We start from the raw sequence: 21435 nt of genomic DNA, 5'->3' as shown, positions 1-21435 counted from the left end.
ATTTGGTACTGGCACAAGAACAGACCCACAGACCAATGGAACAGACTAGAGAGCCGTGATATAAACCCAACCTTATATGGTCAAGTAATATATGATAAAGGAGCCATGGACATACAATGAGGAAATGACAGCCTCTTCAACAGCTGGTGTTGACAAAACTGGACAGCTACATGCAAGAGAATGAAACTGGATTATTGTTTAAACCCATACACAAAAGTAAACTTGAAATGGATTAAAGACTTGAATGTAAGTCATGAAACCATAAAATCCTTAGCAGACAACATAGGCAAACATCTGAAAATAAGCATGAGCAACTTCTTCCTGAACCTATCTCCTTGAGAAAGGGAAACAAAAGCAAAAATGAACTCATGGGACTACATCAAACTAAAAATTTTTTGCATGGCAAAGGACATCATCAACAAAACAAAAAGGCATCCTACAGTATGGAGAATGTATTTGTAAATGACATATCCAACAAGGGGTTAACATCCAAAATATATAAAGAACTTATACACCTCAACACCCAAAAAGCAAATAACCCAATTAACAAATGGGCAGAGGATATGAAGAGACAGTTCTCCAAAGAAGAAATTCAGGTGGCCATGAAAAGATGCTCCACATCACTAATCATCAGGGAAATGCAAATTAAAACCACAATGAGATATCACCTCACACCAGTAAGGATGGGCAGTATTGAAAAGACTAAGAACAACAAATGCTGGCAAGGATGCAGACAAAGGGGAACCCTCCTACACTGCTGGTGGGAATGTAAGCTAGTTCAACCATTGTGGAAAGCAATATGGAGGTTCCTCAAAAAACTAAAAATAGAAATACCATTTGACCCTGGAATACCACTCCTGGGAATTTACCCAAAGAATACAAATTCTCAGAGTCAAAAAGACATATGCACCCCTATGTTTATCGCAGCACTTTTTACACTAGTGAAGATATGGAAGCAACCTAAGTGTCCATCTGTAGATGAATGGATAAAGAAGATGTGGTACATGTACACAATGGAATATTATTCAGCCGTAAGAAAGAAACAAATCCTACCATTTGCAACAACATGGACGGAGCTTGAGGACATTATGCTCAGTGAAATAAGCCAGGTGGAGAAAGACAAATGCCAAATGATTTCCCTCATTTTTGGAGTATAACAATGAAGCAAAACTGAATGAATAAAATGACAGCAGACTCAGAGACTCCAAGAATGAACTAGTGGTTACCAAACGGGAGGGGTGTGGGAGGGTGGGTGGGAGGGAGGGAGAAAGGGACTGAGGGGTATTATATTTAGTACACATGATGTGGGGGGTCATGGGAAAAACAGTGCATCACAGAGAAGGAACATAGTGGATCTCTGGCAACTTGCTGCACTGATGGACAGTAACTGCATTGGGGTATGGGTGAGGACTTGGTAATATGGGTAAATGTAGTAACCACACCGTTTTTTTCATGTGAAACCTCCATAAGAGTGTATATCAATCATACCTTAATAAAAAATTTAAAAAAGAAAAAGGACTGGGAATATTTGTACCAACATGCTACCAGTGAGTCTCTCTGGGTTGAAAGGGTTTATGGATATGTTTTATCTTGCTCTTTGTATTTTCCTGACTTTTTCCAAATTATTTACAATAAATATTCATTACTTTGTTATTTTAAAATGTAAAAATAAAAAAAAAATTCTTCCAGGAGAAAAAAAAAAATCTATCATTTGTTCCTATTAACACAGGATAAAATCCAAACTTAATATGACATATTAAGAGACATGACCTAGTTGGTGTCCGTTTAATCCTCGATCCTCTTCTTTTACCACTTCCCCTTCCAATTTCAGTGCAAGTTGTCCAAAACCCCTTCAACTCTAGTATCTTGTTATACCAGCTGCAGGAACTTCACTCTCCTTGATTTTGCTAAATTTCACTTTCTCTGTGGAGCCTTCCCTGGACCACTTCCCCTCCCCTGCCCAGCACGTATTCCTACTGCTTTTTCCCTGCAACATCATGTGCCATACAATGATATAATTACCTATTGATTTATCTGTATCCCCAGCAGATTATAAATCCTTGAAGGAAATAACACACCTTATTTACCTTTGAAGCCTTGGTCCTTAGCACATTACAGATGAATTACAGAGCTTAAAAAAAATAATCCATGAATGAATGATTAACCTAGTAGTGGTACAATTGATTCAGTAAACCAAAATGATACACAGACACTATAAAACATAGCAATATATTCGTAAACTACAAAGCAACCTTTCATCATTCAACACAGATTTCTACAATAGGAGTGAACGTGTAAAAACTGTCAGAGTATTTAGAACCATTATTTTTTATGGCATCAGTATGTTTTGACTTACAGCAGTAGCTAAACTCATTCTGTTACGGAATTATGTTTACTCTTGCAGATATTAAAAATGAAATTTTACTAATACCCTTATAAACAAAAGTATTCAAAATGTCATGAATAATCAATGCTTTAAAATAATTCTGGAAGATGGCAGTATGAGAAGAGCAGCAGAAGTCTTGTCCCAAAACCATATGTATTTTTGAAAATTCAACAAATACAACTATCCCTAAAAGAGAGAACAGAAGGTACAGGAAAACAGCCAGGCTACATCTACAACTCCGAGAACCCAGCACCTCGCGAAGGGGGTAAGATACAAGCCGCAGCCTGGTGGGACCCGAGTGCCCCTCACCCCAGCTCCCAGCAGGAGGAGAGGAGTTGGAGCGGGGAGGTAGAGGGAGCTCAGGACTGCTAAACACCCAGCCCTAGCCATCTGCACAGGAGGGCAGACACACAGTGCATGGGGTGCTGGATACTAAGGAAACGGGACAGTAAAACGTGCAAGTGGATCCCCGCAGCTGGCACCCTGGGGACAAAGAAAAGTGAATGTTTTTGAAAGACTTAATGGGACAGGGACCCCACAGCTGGATGGGAACATTCCGGGACACTTAGCCCAGCAGCTGGGAATCCCGGGGAACTCCGAGCACCCTAACCCCCTGAGGGGCAGCGCTGCTTGGAGGCCCCTCATGGAGATCAACAGCCTCCTGCCCGTTTACCCTCCGACACTGCTCCACCATAGTGGAGCAGAAGCCTGAGGTGGCCACACCCACAGCAGCAGGGCAGAGATTCTTCCACAGGGGCCAAGCAAAAATTAGAAACCCCGTCTGTGTGCAGCTGCCCAGCACAAGCCGCTAGGGTTCACCGTTCTCCAAGGAGAGGAAGGCCACAAACCAGCAAGAAGGGACATTCTCCCAGCCAACACATGGGCCAGCTCCCCACAAACACGTCTATCGCCATGAAAAGGCAGAAGAATTTGATACAGACGAGACTAACCCAGACATCCTCCCCTGAGAAGGAATTTGGGGAGATAGACCTAACCAATCCCCCTAAAAAAGAATTCAAAATAAAGGTCATAACCATGCTGATGGAGCTGCAGAGAAATATGCAAGAGTTAAAGGATGACGTCCAGAAGGAGATTACAGAAATGAAACAATCTCTGGAAGGATTTATATAAGCAGAATGGATAAGATGCAAAAGGCCATTGATGGAACAGAAACCAGAGAACAGGAACGCATAGAAGCTGAAGCAGAGAGAGATAAAAGGGTCTCCCGGAATGAAACAATATTAAGAGAATTGTGTGACCAATCCAAATGGAAGAATATTCACATTATAGTGGTACTAGAAGAAGAAGAGAGAGAGAGAAAAAGAAATAGAAAGTATATTTGAAGAAATAATTGCTGAAAACTTCCCCAAACTGCGGGAAGAAATAATTGTTCAGACCATGGAAGTACACAGAACTCCCAACAGAAAGGACCCAAAGACAACAACACCAAGACACATAATAATTAAAATGGCAAAGATTAAGAACAAAGATAGAGTTTTAAAGGCAGCTAGAGAGAGGAAAACGGTCACCTACAAAGGAAAACCCATCAGGTTATCATCAGATTTCTCAACAGAAACCTTACAGGCCAGAAGAGAATGGAATGATATATTTAATGCAATGAAACAGAAGATCCTTGAATCAAGAATACTGTATCCAGCACGATTATCATTTAAATATGAAGGAGGGATTAAACAATTTCCAGACAAGCAAAAGTTGAGGGAATTTGCCTCCCACAAACCACCTGCACAGGGTATTTTAGAGGGACTGCTCTAGATGGGAGCACTCCTAAGGCTAAACAGATGTCACCAGAGAAAACAAAATCAGAACAAAGAGAGCAGACCAACCAAATACTAACTAAAGGCAAAAAATAAAATCAACTACCCACAAAAGCAGTTAAAAGAAATGCAAAAGAGCACAGAATAAGACAGCCAACATATAAAGAATGGAGGAGGAGGAATAAGAAGGGAGAGAAATGAAGAATCACCAGACAATGTCTATAACAGCTCAATAAGTGAGTTAAGTTAGGCAGTAAGATACTAAAGAAGCTAACCTTGAACCTTTGGTAACCACGAATCTAAAGCCTGCAATGGCAATAAGTACATATAACTCAATAGTCACCCTAAATGTAAATGGAGTGAATGCACCAATCAAAAGACACAGAGTAGTAGAATAGATGAAAAAGCAAGACCCATCTATATGCTGCTTACGAGAGACCCAACTCAAACCCAAAGACATGCAAAGATTAAAAGTCAAGGGATGGAAAAAGATATTCCATGCAAACAACAGGGAGAAAAAAGCAGGTGTTGCAGTAATAGTATCAGACAAAATAGACTTCAAAACAAAGAAAGTAACAAGAGATAAAGAAGGACATTACATAATGATAAAGGGCTCAGTCCAACAAGAGGATATAACCATTCTAAATATATATGTACCCAACACAGGAGCACCAGCATATGTGAAACAAATACTAACAGAACTAAAGGAGGAAATGGAATGCAATGCATTCATTTTAGGAGACTTCAAAACACCACTTACCCCAAAGGATAGATCCACCAGACAGAAAATAAGTAAAGACACAGAGGCACTAAACAACACACTAGAACATATGGACCTAACAGACATCTATAGAACTCTATATCCAAAAGCAACAGGATACACATTCTTCTCAAGTACACATGGAATATTCTCCAGAATAGACCACATACTAGGCCACAAAAAGAGCCTCAGTAAATTCCAAAAGATTGAAATCCTATCAACCAACTTTTAAGACCACAAAGGTATAAAACTAGAAATAAATTGTACAAAGAAAGCAAAAAGGCTCATAAACACATGGAGGCTTAACAACATGCTCCTAAATGATCAATGGATCAACGAGCAAATTAAAATGGAGATCAAGGAAATATGGAAACAAATGACAACAACAACACAAATCCCCAACTTCTGTGGGACGCAGAAAAAGCAGTCTTAAGAGGAAAGTATATAGCATTCCAGGCATATTTAAAGAAGGGAGAACAATCCCAAATGAATAGTCTAACATAACAACTATCAAAATTGGAAAAAGAAGAACAAATGAGGCCTAAAGTCAGCAGAAGGAGGGACATAATAAAGATCAGAGAAGAAATAAATAAAATTAAGAATAAAACAATAGAAAAAAATCAATGAAACCAAGAGCTGGTTCTTTGAGAAAATAAACAAAATAGATAAGGCTCTAGCCAGACTTATTAAGAGAATCAACACACATCAACAGAATCAGAAACGAGAAAGGAATAGTCACAACGGACCCCATAGAAATACAAAGAATTATTAAAGAACACTACAAAAACCTATATCCAAACATGCTGGAAAACCTAGAAGAAATGGACTTCTTAGAAAAATACAACCTTCCAAGACTGACCAAGGAAGAAACACAAAATCTAAACAAAACAATTACCAGCAAAGAAACTGAAGTGGTAATCAAAAAACTCCCCAAAAACAAAACCCCCGGGCCAGATGGATTTACCTTGGAATTTTATCAGACATACAGAGAAGACATAATACCCATTCTCCTTAAAGTTTTCCAGAAAATAGAAGAGGAGGGAATACTCCCAAACTCATTATAGGAAGCCAACATTACCCTAATACCAAACCAGGCAAAGACCCCACCAAAAAAGAAAATTACAGACCAATATTCCTGATGAACGTAGATGCAAAAATACTCAACAAAATATGGCAAACCAAATTCAAAAATACATCAAAAGGATCATACACCATGACCAAGTGGGATTCATCCCAGGGATGCAAGGATGGTACGACATTCGAAAATCCATCAATATCATCCACCACATCAAAAAAAAGAACGACAAAAACCATATGATCACCTCCATAGATGCTGAAAAAGCATTCGACAAAATTCAACATCTATTCATGATAAAAACTCTCAGCAAAATGGGTATAGAGGGCAAGTACCTCAACATAATAAAGGCCATATATGATAAGCCCACAGCCAACATCATACTGAACAGCGAGAAGCTGAAAGCTTTTCCTCTGAGATCGGGAACAGGACAGGGATGCCCACTCTCCCCACTGTTATTCAACATAGTACTGGAGGTCCTAGCCATAGCAATTAGACAAAACATAGAAATACAACCAATCCAAATTGGTAAAGAAGAAGTTAAACTGTCACTATTTGCAGATGACATGATACTGTACATAAAAAACCCTAAAGACTCCATTTCAAAACTACTAGAACTGATATTGGAATACAGCAAAGTTGCAGGATACAAAATTAGCACACAGAAATCTGTGGCTTTCCTATACACTTTTCTTTTCTATTAGAAAATAGGAAGAGAAATCAGGAAAACAATTCCATTCACATTTGCATCAAAAATAATAAAATACCTAGGAATAAACATAACCAAGGAAGTGAAAGACCTAGACCCTGAAAACTATAAGACACTCTTAAGAGAAATTAAAGAGGACACTAACAAATGGAAACTCATCCCATGCTCTTGGCTAGGAAAAATCAATATCGTCAAAATGGCGATCCTGCCCAAAGCAATCCCTATCAAATTACCAACAACATTCTTCAATGAACTGGAATAAATACTTCAAAAATTCATATGGAAACACCAAAGACCCCAAATAGCTAAAGAAATCCTGAGAAGGAAGAATAAAGTGGGGGGGGGGGATCTGGCTCCCCAACTTCAAGCTCTACTACAAAGCCATAGTAATCAAGACAATTTGGTACTGGCACAAGAACAGACCCACAGACAAGTGGAACAGAATAGAGACTCCAGACATTAACCCAAACATATATGATCAATTAATATACGATAAAGGAGCCATGGACATACAATGAGGAAATGACAGTCTCTTCAACAGATGGTGCTGGCAAAACTGGACAGCTACATGTAAGAGAATGAAACTGGATCACTATCTAACCCCAGACACAAAAGTAAATTTGAAATGGATCAAAGACTTGAATGTAAGTCATGAAACCATAAAACTCCTAGAAAAAAACATAGGCAAAAATCTCTTGGACATAAACATGAGCAACTTCTTCATGAACATATTTCCCCGGGCAAGGGAAACAAAGGCAAAAATGAACAAGTGGGACTATATCAAGCTGAAATGCTTCTGAACAGCAAAGGACACCATCAATAGAACAAAAAGGTACCCTACAGTATGGGAGAATATATTCATAAATGACAGATCCGATAAAGGGTTGACATCCAAAATATATAAAGAGCTCACACACCCTCAACAAACAAAAAGCAAATAATCCAATTAAAAAATGGGCAGAGGAGCTGAACAGACATTCTCCAAAGAAGAAATTCAGATGGCCAACAGACACATGAAAAGATGCTCCACATGACTAGTCATCAGAGAAATGCAAATTAAAACCACAATGAGATATCACCTCACACCAGTAAGGATCACCACCATCCAAAAGACAAAAAACAACACATGTTGGCGAGGTTGTGTAGAAAGGGGAACCCTCCTACACTGCTGGTGGGAATGTAAATTAGTTCAGCCATTAAGGAAAGCAGTGTGGAGGTTCCTCAAAAAGCTCAAAATAGAAATACCATTTGACTCTGGAATTCCACTTCCAGGAATTTACCGTAAGAATGCAGCAGCCCAGTTTGAAAAAGACAGATGCACCCCTATGTTTATCGTGGCACTATTTACAGTAGCCAAGAAATGGAAGCAACCTAAATGTCCATCAGTAGGTGAATGGATAAAGAAGATGTGGTACATATACACAATGGAATATTATTCAGTCATAAGAAGATAGCAAATCCTACCATTTGCAACAACATGAATGGAGCTAGAGGGTATTATGCTCAGTGAAATAAGCCAGGCGGAGAAAGACAAGTATCAAATGATTTCACTCATATGTGGAGTGAGAATAAAGAAAAACTGAAGGAACTAAACAGCAGCAGAGTCACAGAACCCAAGAATGGACTAACAGTTACCAAAGGGAAAGGGACTGGGGAGGTTGGGTGGGAAGGGAGGGATAAGGTCAGGGAAAAAGAAAGGGGGTATTACGATTAGCATGTATAATTAGCATGTGGGGGGGCACGGGGAGGGCTGTGCAACACAGTGAAGACAAGTAGTGATTCTATAGCATCTTACCACACTGATGGACAGTGACTATAATGGGGTGGGGGTGGGGGGCTTGGTGAACAGGGGAGCGTAGTAAACATAATGTTCTTCATGTAATTGTAGATTTATGATAACAAAATTTAAAAATTCTAGATACCTCTCCTAAGAATTCACTTTCTTCCTCTCGAACTCGAGCTTGATCCCAAAGGGTAATCTCTAGCATTCGTTCCCGAAATTCTCTTCGGTGGACAGGAGAATAAATGAATGTTTGGTTCCATTTAGGTTCCAGTGTTTTCTTCACTGTTTTAGTTCTTCTCTTGTTTTTATCACTATGATAAAAATAAAAGTATGGGAATTTCTATAAACCTTTAAGTTTTGCCCTAAAAATTATAAGTTTAAAATTTCTTGGAGTAAAGTCTTATCACAAATTTACCATGTTAAAAATACCATGATCCTTAAAATTACTATAAAAATTTGTAAGATATATATCACATTATAAGAGCAATCAATACTTCAATAAATTTGAGATCTATCCATGACAGATCATTAAAAACTGAATTAAAAACTTAATTAAAAATTGAAGAATCTTAACACTAAAATTCTTTTAATATATTGCCCTATTAGAAATGAAAATAGAAGTTAACCAGTATCATTACATATACTACTCACTCAAAGTACTGAAAACTGATACCAAATATCTCCTAAATTGTTACGTTCACAACTTCACATCCACATAGTTTAGCTAATGACCAATTGTAATTACATCTTATCAAGTTATTTTCTTATATACAAAAAACACACACTTGCCAATCTGACAGTCATCAGGTCTTTAAAAACACTGTAAAATTATTTCTGTGTGAGGTAGCCACTGTAATGCAGGCTTGAAATGAAAGCTGCCCATCCCTTAAAGATGGGACTTCCAGCTCAAGAGTCTTCCACACTTCTTTACATTGCCTATCTCTATCCAGTAAGTTTTTGACAATGCATTCTATTATATGCACATATATTTATGAATGATATACATGTATTACTATACTGTTTTCCTAACATGTTGTGCCCACTAGTAAATTAAACAAAAATTAAAATTAAAAAAATTTTTTAATTCAAATTGTTCATGAACTCTGACAGATGACTCAACTCCTGGGCACACCCATTCCTTATAGAGATCACTACTCTAACTTATTAGAGAGGATCAATGGCTGAACAGGAAGCAAATCATCTAGGAAGGAAACCTTAAGCTTTCTGGAGAGCCTATTGGAAGTGATCACTAACAGCATCATTAAATTCTTGAGAATGTAGTTAACTTCTCTAGAAAAACCAAAATCTAATGTAAAGCTTTTTCTATTTATTTTCATGTTACCAGTACTTTTGTTAGGTAGAAAGGTAGACATGAGCAGCCAGGGAAGGAGAAGATAAGGTTCAAGGTAAAAACTGCCCAAACTCTGTCCAGGTAAAGAGTCCTATGTGAAAACAACAAAGGCTTTACAGGGAGATAACTTCCTGTCTATTGAGTTCAGGTCTCAATGCAGGCACAACTGAACAAAACTAAGAATCCCTCAAACCACACCTCTTCATAAATTCATTAAAATAAAATTACGGTTTTGCTCCCTCCACCACCCGTGGGCTTTTCTGTGTGCATTTAGGTAAAAGACATATGCACCAAGAGGAATGGCTATATAACTAGAACTGTCAACTAAATGACCTCACCCTGTCAATCAAAGAAGTGCCTCCCAGCTAGGTCATGATAAATAGACCCTCCTCTAAAAGTTCCATGCCTTTGTCTACCTTGACTCTGGCCCGCTACTCCCTTGGAGTATATTCAAATGAAACTTTCACTCTCCTTCGCTATTGTGTCTCTGCCTTTCAATTCTTTATTACACTGGGGACAAAACAGAGGATAACAAACTCAACCCGTAACACTTTTGGTTTCCATTTAACTTAACTTAGTAATAGTATGCAAATACCATGTTTTCACTCAAAATGAAAGAAAGAAATATATCTTGAATGGTAACCAACTTTACCTCGAGATATAAAAAAAGATTGTAAAGCACACACAGCTATTTTTTAGGATACACAGTACATTATTTAGAAAATGTTTTGAATGGCTTAAGTGACATACTAGACTAAATCTCTATGTACCCTCACTTGGCTAAGGGTACTTATCAATAAAAAGGCATCTGTTGTTCTTACATTCAGTTAATAAGTAGTTTGTCTCTCAAAAACATTGTCAAGAAAAATAAAGTAATTCATACCAAAAATATTAAAAGTCCTTTATTCATGTGTAAAAACTTGTGTCAACAGCAAAAGAAAAAAAATTTTGTTGCAATGATAATGTATAATTCTGAGTTAACCAAAGAATTATTTTCTCTCTGTTAAAGAAAACCTAACCCAACTTTATCAATAAAGTAATCTACAAACTTGCCTAAATATTCTTTATATTGGTGTCATGAAAAAGATTAAAAACATTACATCTGGAATATGCAGGAGTGGTTAAAGGGACATTCTCTTTCATTTAAGATCTATCTGCTCAGAAAGTGGAGTGCAGGGATATGTAAAATAAAACTAAACAAAAATAATCAAGAAATAAATTCTATGATTTGAGACTTGTATCATATTATAAAGGCAAACATTTTTCTTCAAAGGTTTAAATAAGCAGAATATTTAAGCTATGAGTGTGCATAAAAGCATAGATGGAAATGGAGTATTTCTGAGACATCTGTTATCAACTGAAGTTTAAGTTAGATTTAACAGCTTTATATGGATATTCTCTTCCTTTCCTGCAGTTCAAGGTGTATCCTTCACCAAACGACAGCCTAAGTTGTTAGAGACCAACTTTCTTCAAGCAAATTTTGTAAGATAAAATTATATAGCAAACATTTCTAAGAACTTTAGCTGTTAAGGCACCTGGACATATTTTCTGAGGAATTTCCTCTGCAAATATGTATCAAACAAAATGTAAGGCCCTTGTTAATTGTCTACTTCTTTGTCTTCTGTCCTTTTCTTTATTCTGATTTTTCTTCTAATGATATCTTGGCACTCAACTCAACCCAGATGACTTTCAACTTGAACTAAGTAAATGAGGGTGCAAAACTGGACAAACATGTTTAAGACAACATGCCCAGCCACTTCCAACCACAGAAAAATGACCAGACTTTTCGCAGAGTAGTAGGGGAGAGGGTATTTAATGCCATCAACTCTTTCTTTTTTCATGGTGCCTATTGAATAATCTTTTATTTTTTCTGTGCCTGAAATTGAGTGAATAGATAGTGTTTGATAAACTATTTTTCCAATCTTAATTCCTCTATTTAAATCAAGTACAGTGATATCATTTATATTGATTAGCATGGACATAAAGCAAATACTACTTGAAGCAGCTGATATACTGCTTGGCCAGTGGTAAACTTTATTTGATGATATGGGGTGATGAAGTATAAAGTACACTCATTTATTTTCAGAATATACAGCAATAATATCTAAGTGAGAGGTAGAACTGGAGAGGAATAGATGAGTCCCCAAGGACATGGGCAGGGACATGGGATAAGCATCATGATGCTTCTCCTGACTATGATGAAAAATTCCAAGATATAGACAGTATAGTAAGAACAGGAGGGACTCCATCTGAAGGCTGAGATTCCATTTTAAAAACCAGGGATTTAGGAGGTAAGATTCCCAACATATTATTTGGTAATCAGACAATAACCCACCCTATCTTAGGGCAGGACAAGAAGTCTTAACTGCTATGTCCCCAGTGTTTGAGGGAAACCACTATCTTGGAGAACAACAGGATCAGTAAATTTCATGTGTTAAGTTTATTTTACAGAATCATCCAGAGGACTGACTGTGGATAGTGGCATAATGTCTCTAGGTGCTGAGAGAAATCATGATACCACAGTCAAGCCTACGCCGAACAATCTCCTCCACCCTGCCCTTTGCCTCATTCTTGAAAGCCTTAAAAGACAGAATCCTAAGCCCTTCAGGGTGCCTCCTCTCTGAGGTTGCCTGCACTCCCCTTTCTTCAAGTGTGTACCTTTTAAATAAAGCCTTCTCATTGTTCAACTTACTGTGTTTTGTCTCTGCACTCTTCCAATGGTTTAAGTGTCTTTGTCACTTTGCTATTTCATTCTAGTTTTCAGACTTAAGCACAAGTCTTCACTCTCTCTGTCCTACTTCAGATAAGTAGGGAGGGTCTACTGACAGCTCTGGTTTGGGCTTGCAAGTCCCCATTGCCTGGGTGACCTGGACAGGACTGCAGGTGTATATCATGCTTTTTAGTAGCCTGCCTGAAAATCTCCTTTCTTTGCCTTTGGTAAGTTCTCAGAACATATTCTCACTCCATCCAGTGCTCTGAACCTCCCCCAAATCCTAGGGTGGTAAGAGCTTAGTTCCTATGCCTTGCAGATCTAAGTGGACACTGGATTTAGGAGGTGGCAAGGTATTTGCCCTATGCCAAGCAGGAGTTCAATGAGCTTCCCTTTCCTCTCTCTGCCCTTCCTTTCTCTCTGCTGCCTGTAAAGCAGCTGCTATTCCTTGCTACTCTTCCTTTAATAAAGGTCTTCCTTACCTACTCATTGGACCTACTCAAGAATTCTTTCTCATTCAGAGTCAAGAACCCTCCCCCAATGTCCAGGTCAAGAGTTTGCAGCAAGAGACCTTCCCAGACATAGCTGCCCGGCAACACCTTTAGTACCATTTCCAGCTTTCTGCCTTTGTAGTTTGTGTTAAAAATGCATTTTACTTAATGAAGCATAATATTTAGTGATTTTGATAAATGAAAACATACATTATTTAAGAAATAACCCACATAACCTAAAATAAACATTCAATAAAATATACTATGTTTGATGTAAGTTTTAAAACAATTTCAAAGTATTTACTTACTGTCACTATTTTGATTCCTAAGAATCATTCTGCTTATGTTAAACTTCAGTAGTATCTGACTGGTATGATATATAAATATAAGTGATGCAGAATCGAAATACCCACTGCTATTAACATTTCTCATTTATTTTCAAGAACATTTATTTCATTTCATATTCCTACCTTCTGTCTGGAAGAAAGTAAATTTTAACATAAGGATTCCTTGGTCTTCCATCTTCCCTGGAAGGGAGATCCTTAGCTCCCAAAATTGTTACTATTAATTGGTGACCCACCTTGTCAAACCATAGTTTTATCTGAAAAGCAAAAATATTCATCTATCAGCTCAAACATTTACTACCACAACATAATGTTTACATTCCCAATCTTTGCCCCATTCTCTTACACTAGTATTAGCAAAGAACATAAATTTCACTTAGTAAATTGTGGTTAATTAAAATAAAAGGATATGCTATAATAACTTCAATGAATAGAGGAATTAATTCAGACATTTTGGGTTGATTCATAAATAACTTGGGCTTTCTGTTATTCTAATTTCATTGTTTATTAACATGCACATAAATAATTACACTACCATAACTAAGGACTTTATATATAATGATTGCTCTGTGTTGATGTTTATGTAAGAATCACTGTAGTTCATTTTAGTTCCCCTACTACAGTGACTTCAGAATGAGTACTCAAAATGAACTGAATAGATAACTCATTTATACGGCATTCATAGAGAACATTTAAGCAAATGTTTATATTATTCCATAGCAAAAGACATTTTAAGGATTTTATGCAGGGGGAAATTACTAGTAACTTTGGTCAACAGACTCCTTAAATTTGTATTTAAAACTGTAGTAAATTCATCTTTTTAAATTTTTCTTACACAATGTCTCATTTTTGTTTGTGAAGCAAATGCATTGCATCTGTAAGAATAATGGGCTATATTTTATAATTTCAGATAAGAAAATGTGAATAATTTTATTATGCCTTAATTAGGGATGGGAACTTCACATCCAGCTGCTAAATTCATTTCATTTAACAACTGTCACCTCCCACACACATATCTAACACTCCCACACCTACTTAGCTGATTCTACCATGTCAAGATCTGTGATAACTATGGCTCTGAACCAGTTTTGGTTCCGAACTCAGCACATCGCTAATCACTATCTTGAAATTAAAATGAATCAGAAATTTGAAATTTGGGAATAAAACTGTATTTATATAGTATATACATTTGTGGTTTATACATAATTTATGGTTATATTATTTTTAATGGGTTAATTTTTTTCCTCTAAAATTGGATGTACAATGTTTGCAGCAGTTTAGAACAATTTAATATACATTTCACGTCAGTCCTTCTTTTCCTCTCTTCTCCAAAACAGATATGGTCAAGTCTGGGCCATGCTCTGGGATATATAAATAAATCATATAAACAAATATGCATCTACATATGATATATTGGTAGCTCAGTTCCAATTCTAACTTGTCTTTGTTGAGTCTCACTTCATATCTTAAGAGAATGAGAGGCTAAGACTTGAGTCAGAAGAGAAAGACTGAGGACCCAGAAGAATATATAAAATTATGCATTTTTCTTTTTTGTCAAATGGAATTAGCCCTCTTGTAAGAATAACAGTAATAAGTATCTAAATTTTTTAAATTATAATTACTACACCTCATGTTATGTTAAAACCTTATATTTCAAGCAGGTATTATCTTCCTGTTGTGTAACATAAAGTTTTCCTAATAGAGCTGCTAAGTAGTCTCTAGACAAGTACTGTGGTTCACAAACTTTCTGCATCAGTGTTATCTGGCTTATTTGTTAAAAAGTTACAAATTTCTGTGGCCCAACTCTCACCTGATGAGTCAGACTGGGCTGTGAATTTGCATTTTAATAAATTCTCCTAGTGATTCTCATGGGCACTGAAGTTTGAGAAACGGGATCAAAACTTGAAAAAAAAGCCTCTAACATTTGAATGGAAAAACCTCAAATATTGAATGTGTGACAATACTAGAACATAGATACAGATGAAGATAAGTGGAAAAAAGAAGCTAAACTATTCTTCTGGCAAAAGACATGAGGCGAAAACAAAAAGTAAGAAATACAAGGGTGTCTCATATATGAAATGACACAGAGATGTCAAATAACATTGTTCTTCTAAAATGTGTAACCAAAAGCAGATTAATTTCTGATATTCTCTATTTTCTATAGCACTAAAAAAGCATAAGGCCTTATTTTTCCATGATATTAACAATCCTTCTCTGAGGATCATGACATGAATACTGGGCACTACAAAAACATAAAGATTCTGAAAGAGTAAGAAAATTTTTTTCCAATAAACTACATTTAAGAAGAGAGAATCAACAATTATTATCATTAGACTAAGCTCTATCAGTATTGGAGCAAATTACTGATTTTTGTGAGTTGTTTATTGAGGGATTAAGACTAAGCACTTGTTGCCATCTTCAGAGGTAATATTTTTGCTCCTTGAAAATCATTTCAGCAAAACTTTTAAGATATGTATATCAAGTGCTTGAAAAGGAGTATTCTTTTTAGATTCTCTAATGCCATGGAAAACCAAAAACATTACTTATTAATAATACTCATTTCTCATACAGATTTTAGGCATATGGCTTTCATATTTTCACAATACTTCACAATTTATTAAGTTATACCTTACAAAAATATAAATGTTTAATATAAATATGAAACAGGTAAATTTAATTTTACTGATTTTTTATCAATATTATACTTTTTAATAAACTGTCTGAAATTTGGCATCGATCAATAGCCCTCATGTTCATTTTATAATATAGGACTTGCATTGAAGTTTTTAATAGATATCCAATTCACAATATCAAAACAGAATTATTTTATTAGCTATATTATTTTATCACATTCCCAAATTTCTATCTGTGCTTTTTAAATGGATGGTTAAAAAATATCTGTTGACTCCCTAAAATATAACATGTGTATTTCCACAATTCTAGATAAGACATACTTATTTTATTTTAATTTTGTTAATAAAAATCTCGGCATTACTTTAATTGTTTTAATATAATTATCATTACAGCTTTACCATGTGATCACTTTTAAGTTTCCTAAGTAGAATCTAGGTAGCACACGTAAATATTTTACACTATATAATATTAACTAGAACTTTAATTTTTAAAATTTAAGCCAAAAGTAGTGTTATTCAAAACCAATAATAATAACAAAAAACATGCAGCAAAGCAAGGAAAGCATAATACTACTTTGAAAAAACTATATTATTACTTTACCATAGAAGAATTTCTTAATGAAAAGAGGCAAACAACTTGTACTCAAGTATGACAGTAAAATTAAGTGGAATTATAATTACAAAATGTAAACAAAATAAACCCAAAACATTTTATTGGATTGTGATTTTGTTCTCTCAAGGTAATAAAATTTCCATAAGTTGAATCTTATATATAATATACATAAAATTTGTATTTTAGAAAAGGTACAAATTTATTTGCCAATCTCCTCGAGGAGTTATTGCTTGGAAAATGCAAGAGAATGTGGACGCTAAGTGACGTAATGAATGATTTAAAGAGACAGCAGCCTTAGTGTAATAAAGGAAAATATCAACAGTATAAAATTAGCTCTTTGTCAATGTTACATATATAAATGGAATCTACATGAAATGCCTCTATGAAACCTACGGAATTTTAGTATTCAGTTCACCATATAAAATCACTAACAAAGATTGTCTCTTTAAATTTTTATTGTAGTTGAATCCCCATGCAGAATTTTACAAGCTGGCTCATAAAATGCTTGGAAAGTCAATAATATGGTTTAAAGCAACATACCAAAAAAACTTTTCCTACTATGCATTTTCCAGAAACATACAAATATGGGTTAAAACACAACTTTAGTTTCTATCAGGCAGACAAGGCCTTTACCTGAACCCTAGGAACAAAAGGCGTTGTTCTTCTACTAAGGCTTTGGCTCTGGTAAGCAAAATTAAAGAAAAAAAGCAATAAAACAAAACCAAAAAGGACAACACGCTGGAACTAAAAGACCAAAGTAAAAAACACATACAACTATCCCTTAAATATAACTTTTCCATAACAATATATATCCAAATTAAGTACTTCAATGCAATGAATAAAATAATTTTTCCAAAATGCTAAAATACATAAAACTATATAAAAACTTAGAATTTATAAATCTGATTTTTAAATGTAACCAACATAACAGATTAAGGCTGAATGTAAAATAACATATTTGGGCTCAAATATTCTGAAAGAATGAGTGTAAACAAAACCTGGAAGCAAAGAAATGTCAGGTTTCACTCTTAAACACACTGCACAGAAAAAGGCATAGTCCAAGAAGAAGTTAGATGAAAATGCATTACAGAATTATTAATGAAAAGTCATTTGTAGAAGTAATTATATAACTTCTCCAAAATGACATTACTAACAAAAGTCTAAATAACATTAGCCAAGTCAGCTTTAGCATTTCTTGAAAGGATAAACACAGAAAAATAAGTGAGCTGGAATGCACTGAATTAGCTATTTCAAACCTTAAGAATCTATACCAGGTTCCAGTATTTAAACACCATTTTCAGGTACTTATCATATACCGCTTGAGATAACACTGTCTATTGCTAACTACACTTATTAATGACGGTATCTCAAGTCTTTTTATTTATACAGTTGTTTGTTTCTTCAAGCCTTTACCGAGAGTTTATTTCAAGTGCATTGTCTCCAACAACATTAGAAGGTAGTTGCTATGATCTCCAGTTTGTGGATGAGAGAACAGTAACATAACAAAAGGCTAGATGCACTTGCCTAAATGCAAACCAAAAGATAGCATAAAGATAGAAAATAAAGCCCAGTCCTGACTGAATCATTCTATTTCAAATTCTTATAATAAAACCGAATTTCCTTTCTTTTCTGACTTATTTTGTTTTGATTTTGAAACAGTTTCCAAAAGACACCACAATAATTAGAATTTTGTGCCTTTTTAAAGACATACCAACAGTTAAATTAGGAGCAAAATTAGAAGCATATCTCTGGGTTTGAGAAAAAATTTCAAGGCATTTAATTCTGCTTCTTTCACCAAGATTCCATCCTATTCCTCATATTTCTCATGACGTTTGTATTGTCTAATTCAAAGTTATAAATAGTTAAAGGATTCAGACTTTTCCACTGCTATAAGGAAATAGAAAATAGGTCCTAGGAGAACAGTGGCCCAATTCAACTATCATCAGACAGACACTGTTCAAGACAGTCAATCTAAAACCCAAAGGAAAGCAGACCTTAAAAGCAGAGTATCATTCAATCATATGTGTTATCTTTCTCTCTCTCCAAAAACCAAAGTCTCAGATCTAAGCTGCCTTACTTTTTGTGTGGAGAATTTCCAAAGGAGGAAGTGTTTAAATAGGGAGTGTGTTACTGTTACCTGTCTGCATAACCCTAGGTGGATAATTCTCTAGCAAATGGGGAAAGGATTACCTAGGCATGCTGAAGGGACTAACCAGGTACTCTACAAATAGATTTACTTCCTTTGCCCTCTCACCTGTTCCACTTATTTTAAACCCAAAATATCAAGGTAATGGAAGATTTTTACAAGTAGATATTACTTCATAAACTAAAGACTTAGTTTAAAAGGAGTAGTACTTTGAAATAAATTAATCCTTTATTGCAAAAAGTTTCTATCTTCTATAATGATCTCAAACAGGCAATTCAGATTTCTGAAATGAGTTGTCTAAAATCCATGGCAAGTTAAACCTAATCTTCACCTATAAATTTATACATTAAACTTGCTATAAAAACATACTTCTTTATTTTTTAATGGAGGTGAAATTCAAGTAATATACAAACCATTTTAAAGTGTACAATTCAGTGGCATGTACTACACTCACAATGCTGTGCACACCACTTCCCTCGCTTCAGAACTTATCACCCTGAGATCACCCTAGAAGAATACCCTACAAAGGTATTCTTAATAATCACTCCCCCATTCCCTTATTGCCCCAACTCCTGGCAGCTATTAAACTGCTTTCTGTCTCTATGAATTCTGGAAATTGTATATAGGAATGGTGAAGTATGATGTTTTTCATTGTAATTTGCACATTTCATTAATTCATGTATTTTAGCATGAAATATCTGATAAAATCTATAAGGACTCAGCTCCATACAAATGAAGATTTGCATTTGTACACTGAAATTTATTTTGCATTTTTAATGTCACTTCCTACTCTATACTTCACTACTATCTTTAAGACATTCCTTTTATGCAATGCTTCTGGAGTAACAAGGTTGTGATGAGGTATAAAAGATAAAAAATTCAAAAATTTCATTTACATAAAGTTTAAAAAAAACTACAGAGTTTCTAAGGATATATAGAAGATACATACCTATTCTTCAGTTACTTATCCCTTTATATGGGCATATAAAATGGATATGCACAATATTTACAAACTCATCATTAAAAATGGAGCCAGAAAAATATTAAACCAAAGTAACTTAGGAAACATTGCAACCATAAATTAACCATAGGCCCTGATGTAAAATAAAGTATGATTGTCAAGAAGAATCAGTATGTTCTGAAAGAAAGAATTCTGAGCCATTTCTCACTTATAAGAAAGTTGAAGTCTATACTTTTCCTTAACATTCTATGAAAAAACTGACCAAAGACTACTAATCAATCTAAAAACATTGAGAGAGTTATAAGAGTAATCATCTGAAGAAGGAAACTATTAGATTGTAGAAGTGAGCAAATTTTAAAAAGAATCAAAATAAAGGGAGGGCTGACTCTGAAAAGGCCAACATATAGTCTGAGTGTCATTAACTTGAGCTTATACAAATCTTCTCACTTAGTGTATATTAATTTAATGCATATTAATGGTACTAATTAATGTATCACTAATATATTAATAATGTATTGGTATAACTATTGATTTACATTAATTGTATGTTAAATAATTGTAAATTAATCACTGGTTAATGTATATTAATGGCACTTTCATAGTTATGAACTAGAATAATAAGCAGCAGCACAATTTAAGCATGGAGAGGAAATAAACTGCATGAATTTTTAAAAGTCATCAACAGCCTTGAGCATGAAAGTTTAAGTGACAATTTGCATTATACATACATTTATATTTGAGAAAATATCAGTCCAAGAACTGACAGAAATATATTAGGAAGGTCAGCTCACATACTATACAAATTATCTTTTTTCTCAGGCATTAGGACTCTGATTTTGTGAGTCATGGGCCCAGGTAAAATCTCAACAAAATCAAAAATTCCCAAAAGTAAAATAGAAGGATACAAGAATTATAATATTGTCTTGTGACTTTTTAGAGGTTTTCACAAAGGGTGATACATGTGGACACATATTTTCTCAACCTCTACATCATCACAACGAACTGAAATTGTCTCTAGTTGGCAGAAATATGGTTAAATATAAAGGGAAATACTATATTCAGAAGGGTATCTTGCTTATGTTTTCCTGCATGCAAAGAATAAAATTAAAATGGAGTTTCATGAGGGTTACATCCATGTCTATCTCATTCACTGTTGCATTCTCAATGACTAGTATATGGCTGACCCGGGGTCAGAACATGACATATATTTCTTAAATAGATGATTGAAGTTTAAATTGGTAAAAGTATTTTCGAGAAAAATTTTAGCAACAGAGTTTAAGAATCATAAAATTTTTCTTTTCCCTTTCATGTTGTAATTTTACCTCTGGAAGTTATGCCAACAAAAGAATTTTGTCCTAACAAAATATGTAAATTTATATTCAAGGATTTCCATGACATCATTATTTATAATAATCTAAATCATAAACAAGCAAGATATCCCATAAAAGTAAACTAAATTAAAATGGAGTAGTAAATAGCTATTGCAACCATTTTAAGAGGAAATTTTAAAGAAAAAAATGTTTAAGGAAAAAAGTGCACAATGTATTACTAAATGAAAAGCAGGTTTCAAAAAGCATACACAACTTTACTACAGTTTTGTTTAAAAAATTTATATGTATGTGAATGGTTATATTTTAGAGGCAGGATCATAGATGATTTTTATTTTTATTTATTTACCTGTAATTTCCAGAATTACCA

At 35.0% G+C, this 21435-nt stretch overlaps 2 protein-coding genes across 38 annotated transcripts in view; one reads left to right on the top strand and one right to left on the bottom strand.

Annotated features, from left to right (window-relative positions):
* Nucleotides 1–21435, bottom strand: part of RIMS2 (regulating synaptic membrane exocytosis 2) — a 570663-nt gene that overhangs the window by 233987 nt on the left and 315241 nt on the right. For 27 of the 37 annotated variants that reach the window (XM_073229945.1, XM_073229932.1, XM_073229926.1 and 24 more), the window contains 2 exons: nt 13511–13641; nt 8628–8799 (listed from right to left, as the gene is read on the bottom strand). In XM_073229945.1, coding sequence (XP_073086046.1) covers nt 8628–8799; nt 13511–13641 — 303 coding nt within the window. Of the gene's footprint in view, nt 1–8627; nt 8800–13510; nt 13642–17263; nt 17312–21435 lie in introns of all 37 variants that reach the window. The other 10 variants (XM_073229921.1, XM_073229922.1, XM_073229923.1 and 7 more) reach the window with 1 other exon arrangement.
* DPYS (dihydropyrimidinase) overlaps nt 1–21435 on the top strand; it is a 461295-nt gene that overhangs the window by 409779 nt on the left and 30081 nt on the right. The window lies entirely within an intron of this gene.

Source organism: Manis javanica, chromosome 2 (assembly GCF_040802235.1).
Source record: "Manis javanica isolate MJ-LG chromosome 2, MJ_LKY, whole genome shotgun sequence".
Taxonomy (NCBI): domain Eukaryota; kingdom Metazoa; phylum Chordata; class Mammalia; order Pholidota; family Manidae; genus Manis; species Manis javanica.
The sequence above is the reverse complement of the archived record's forward strand: the minus strand, read 5'-3'. Positions and strand labels throughout refer to the sequence as shown.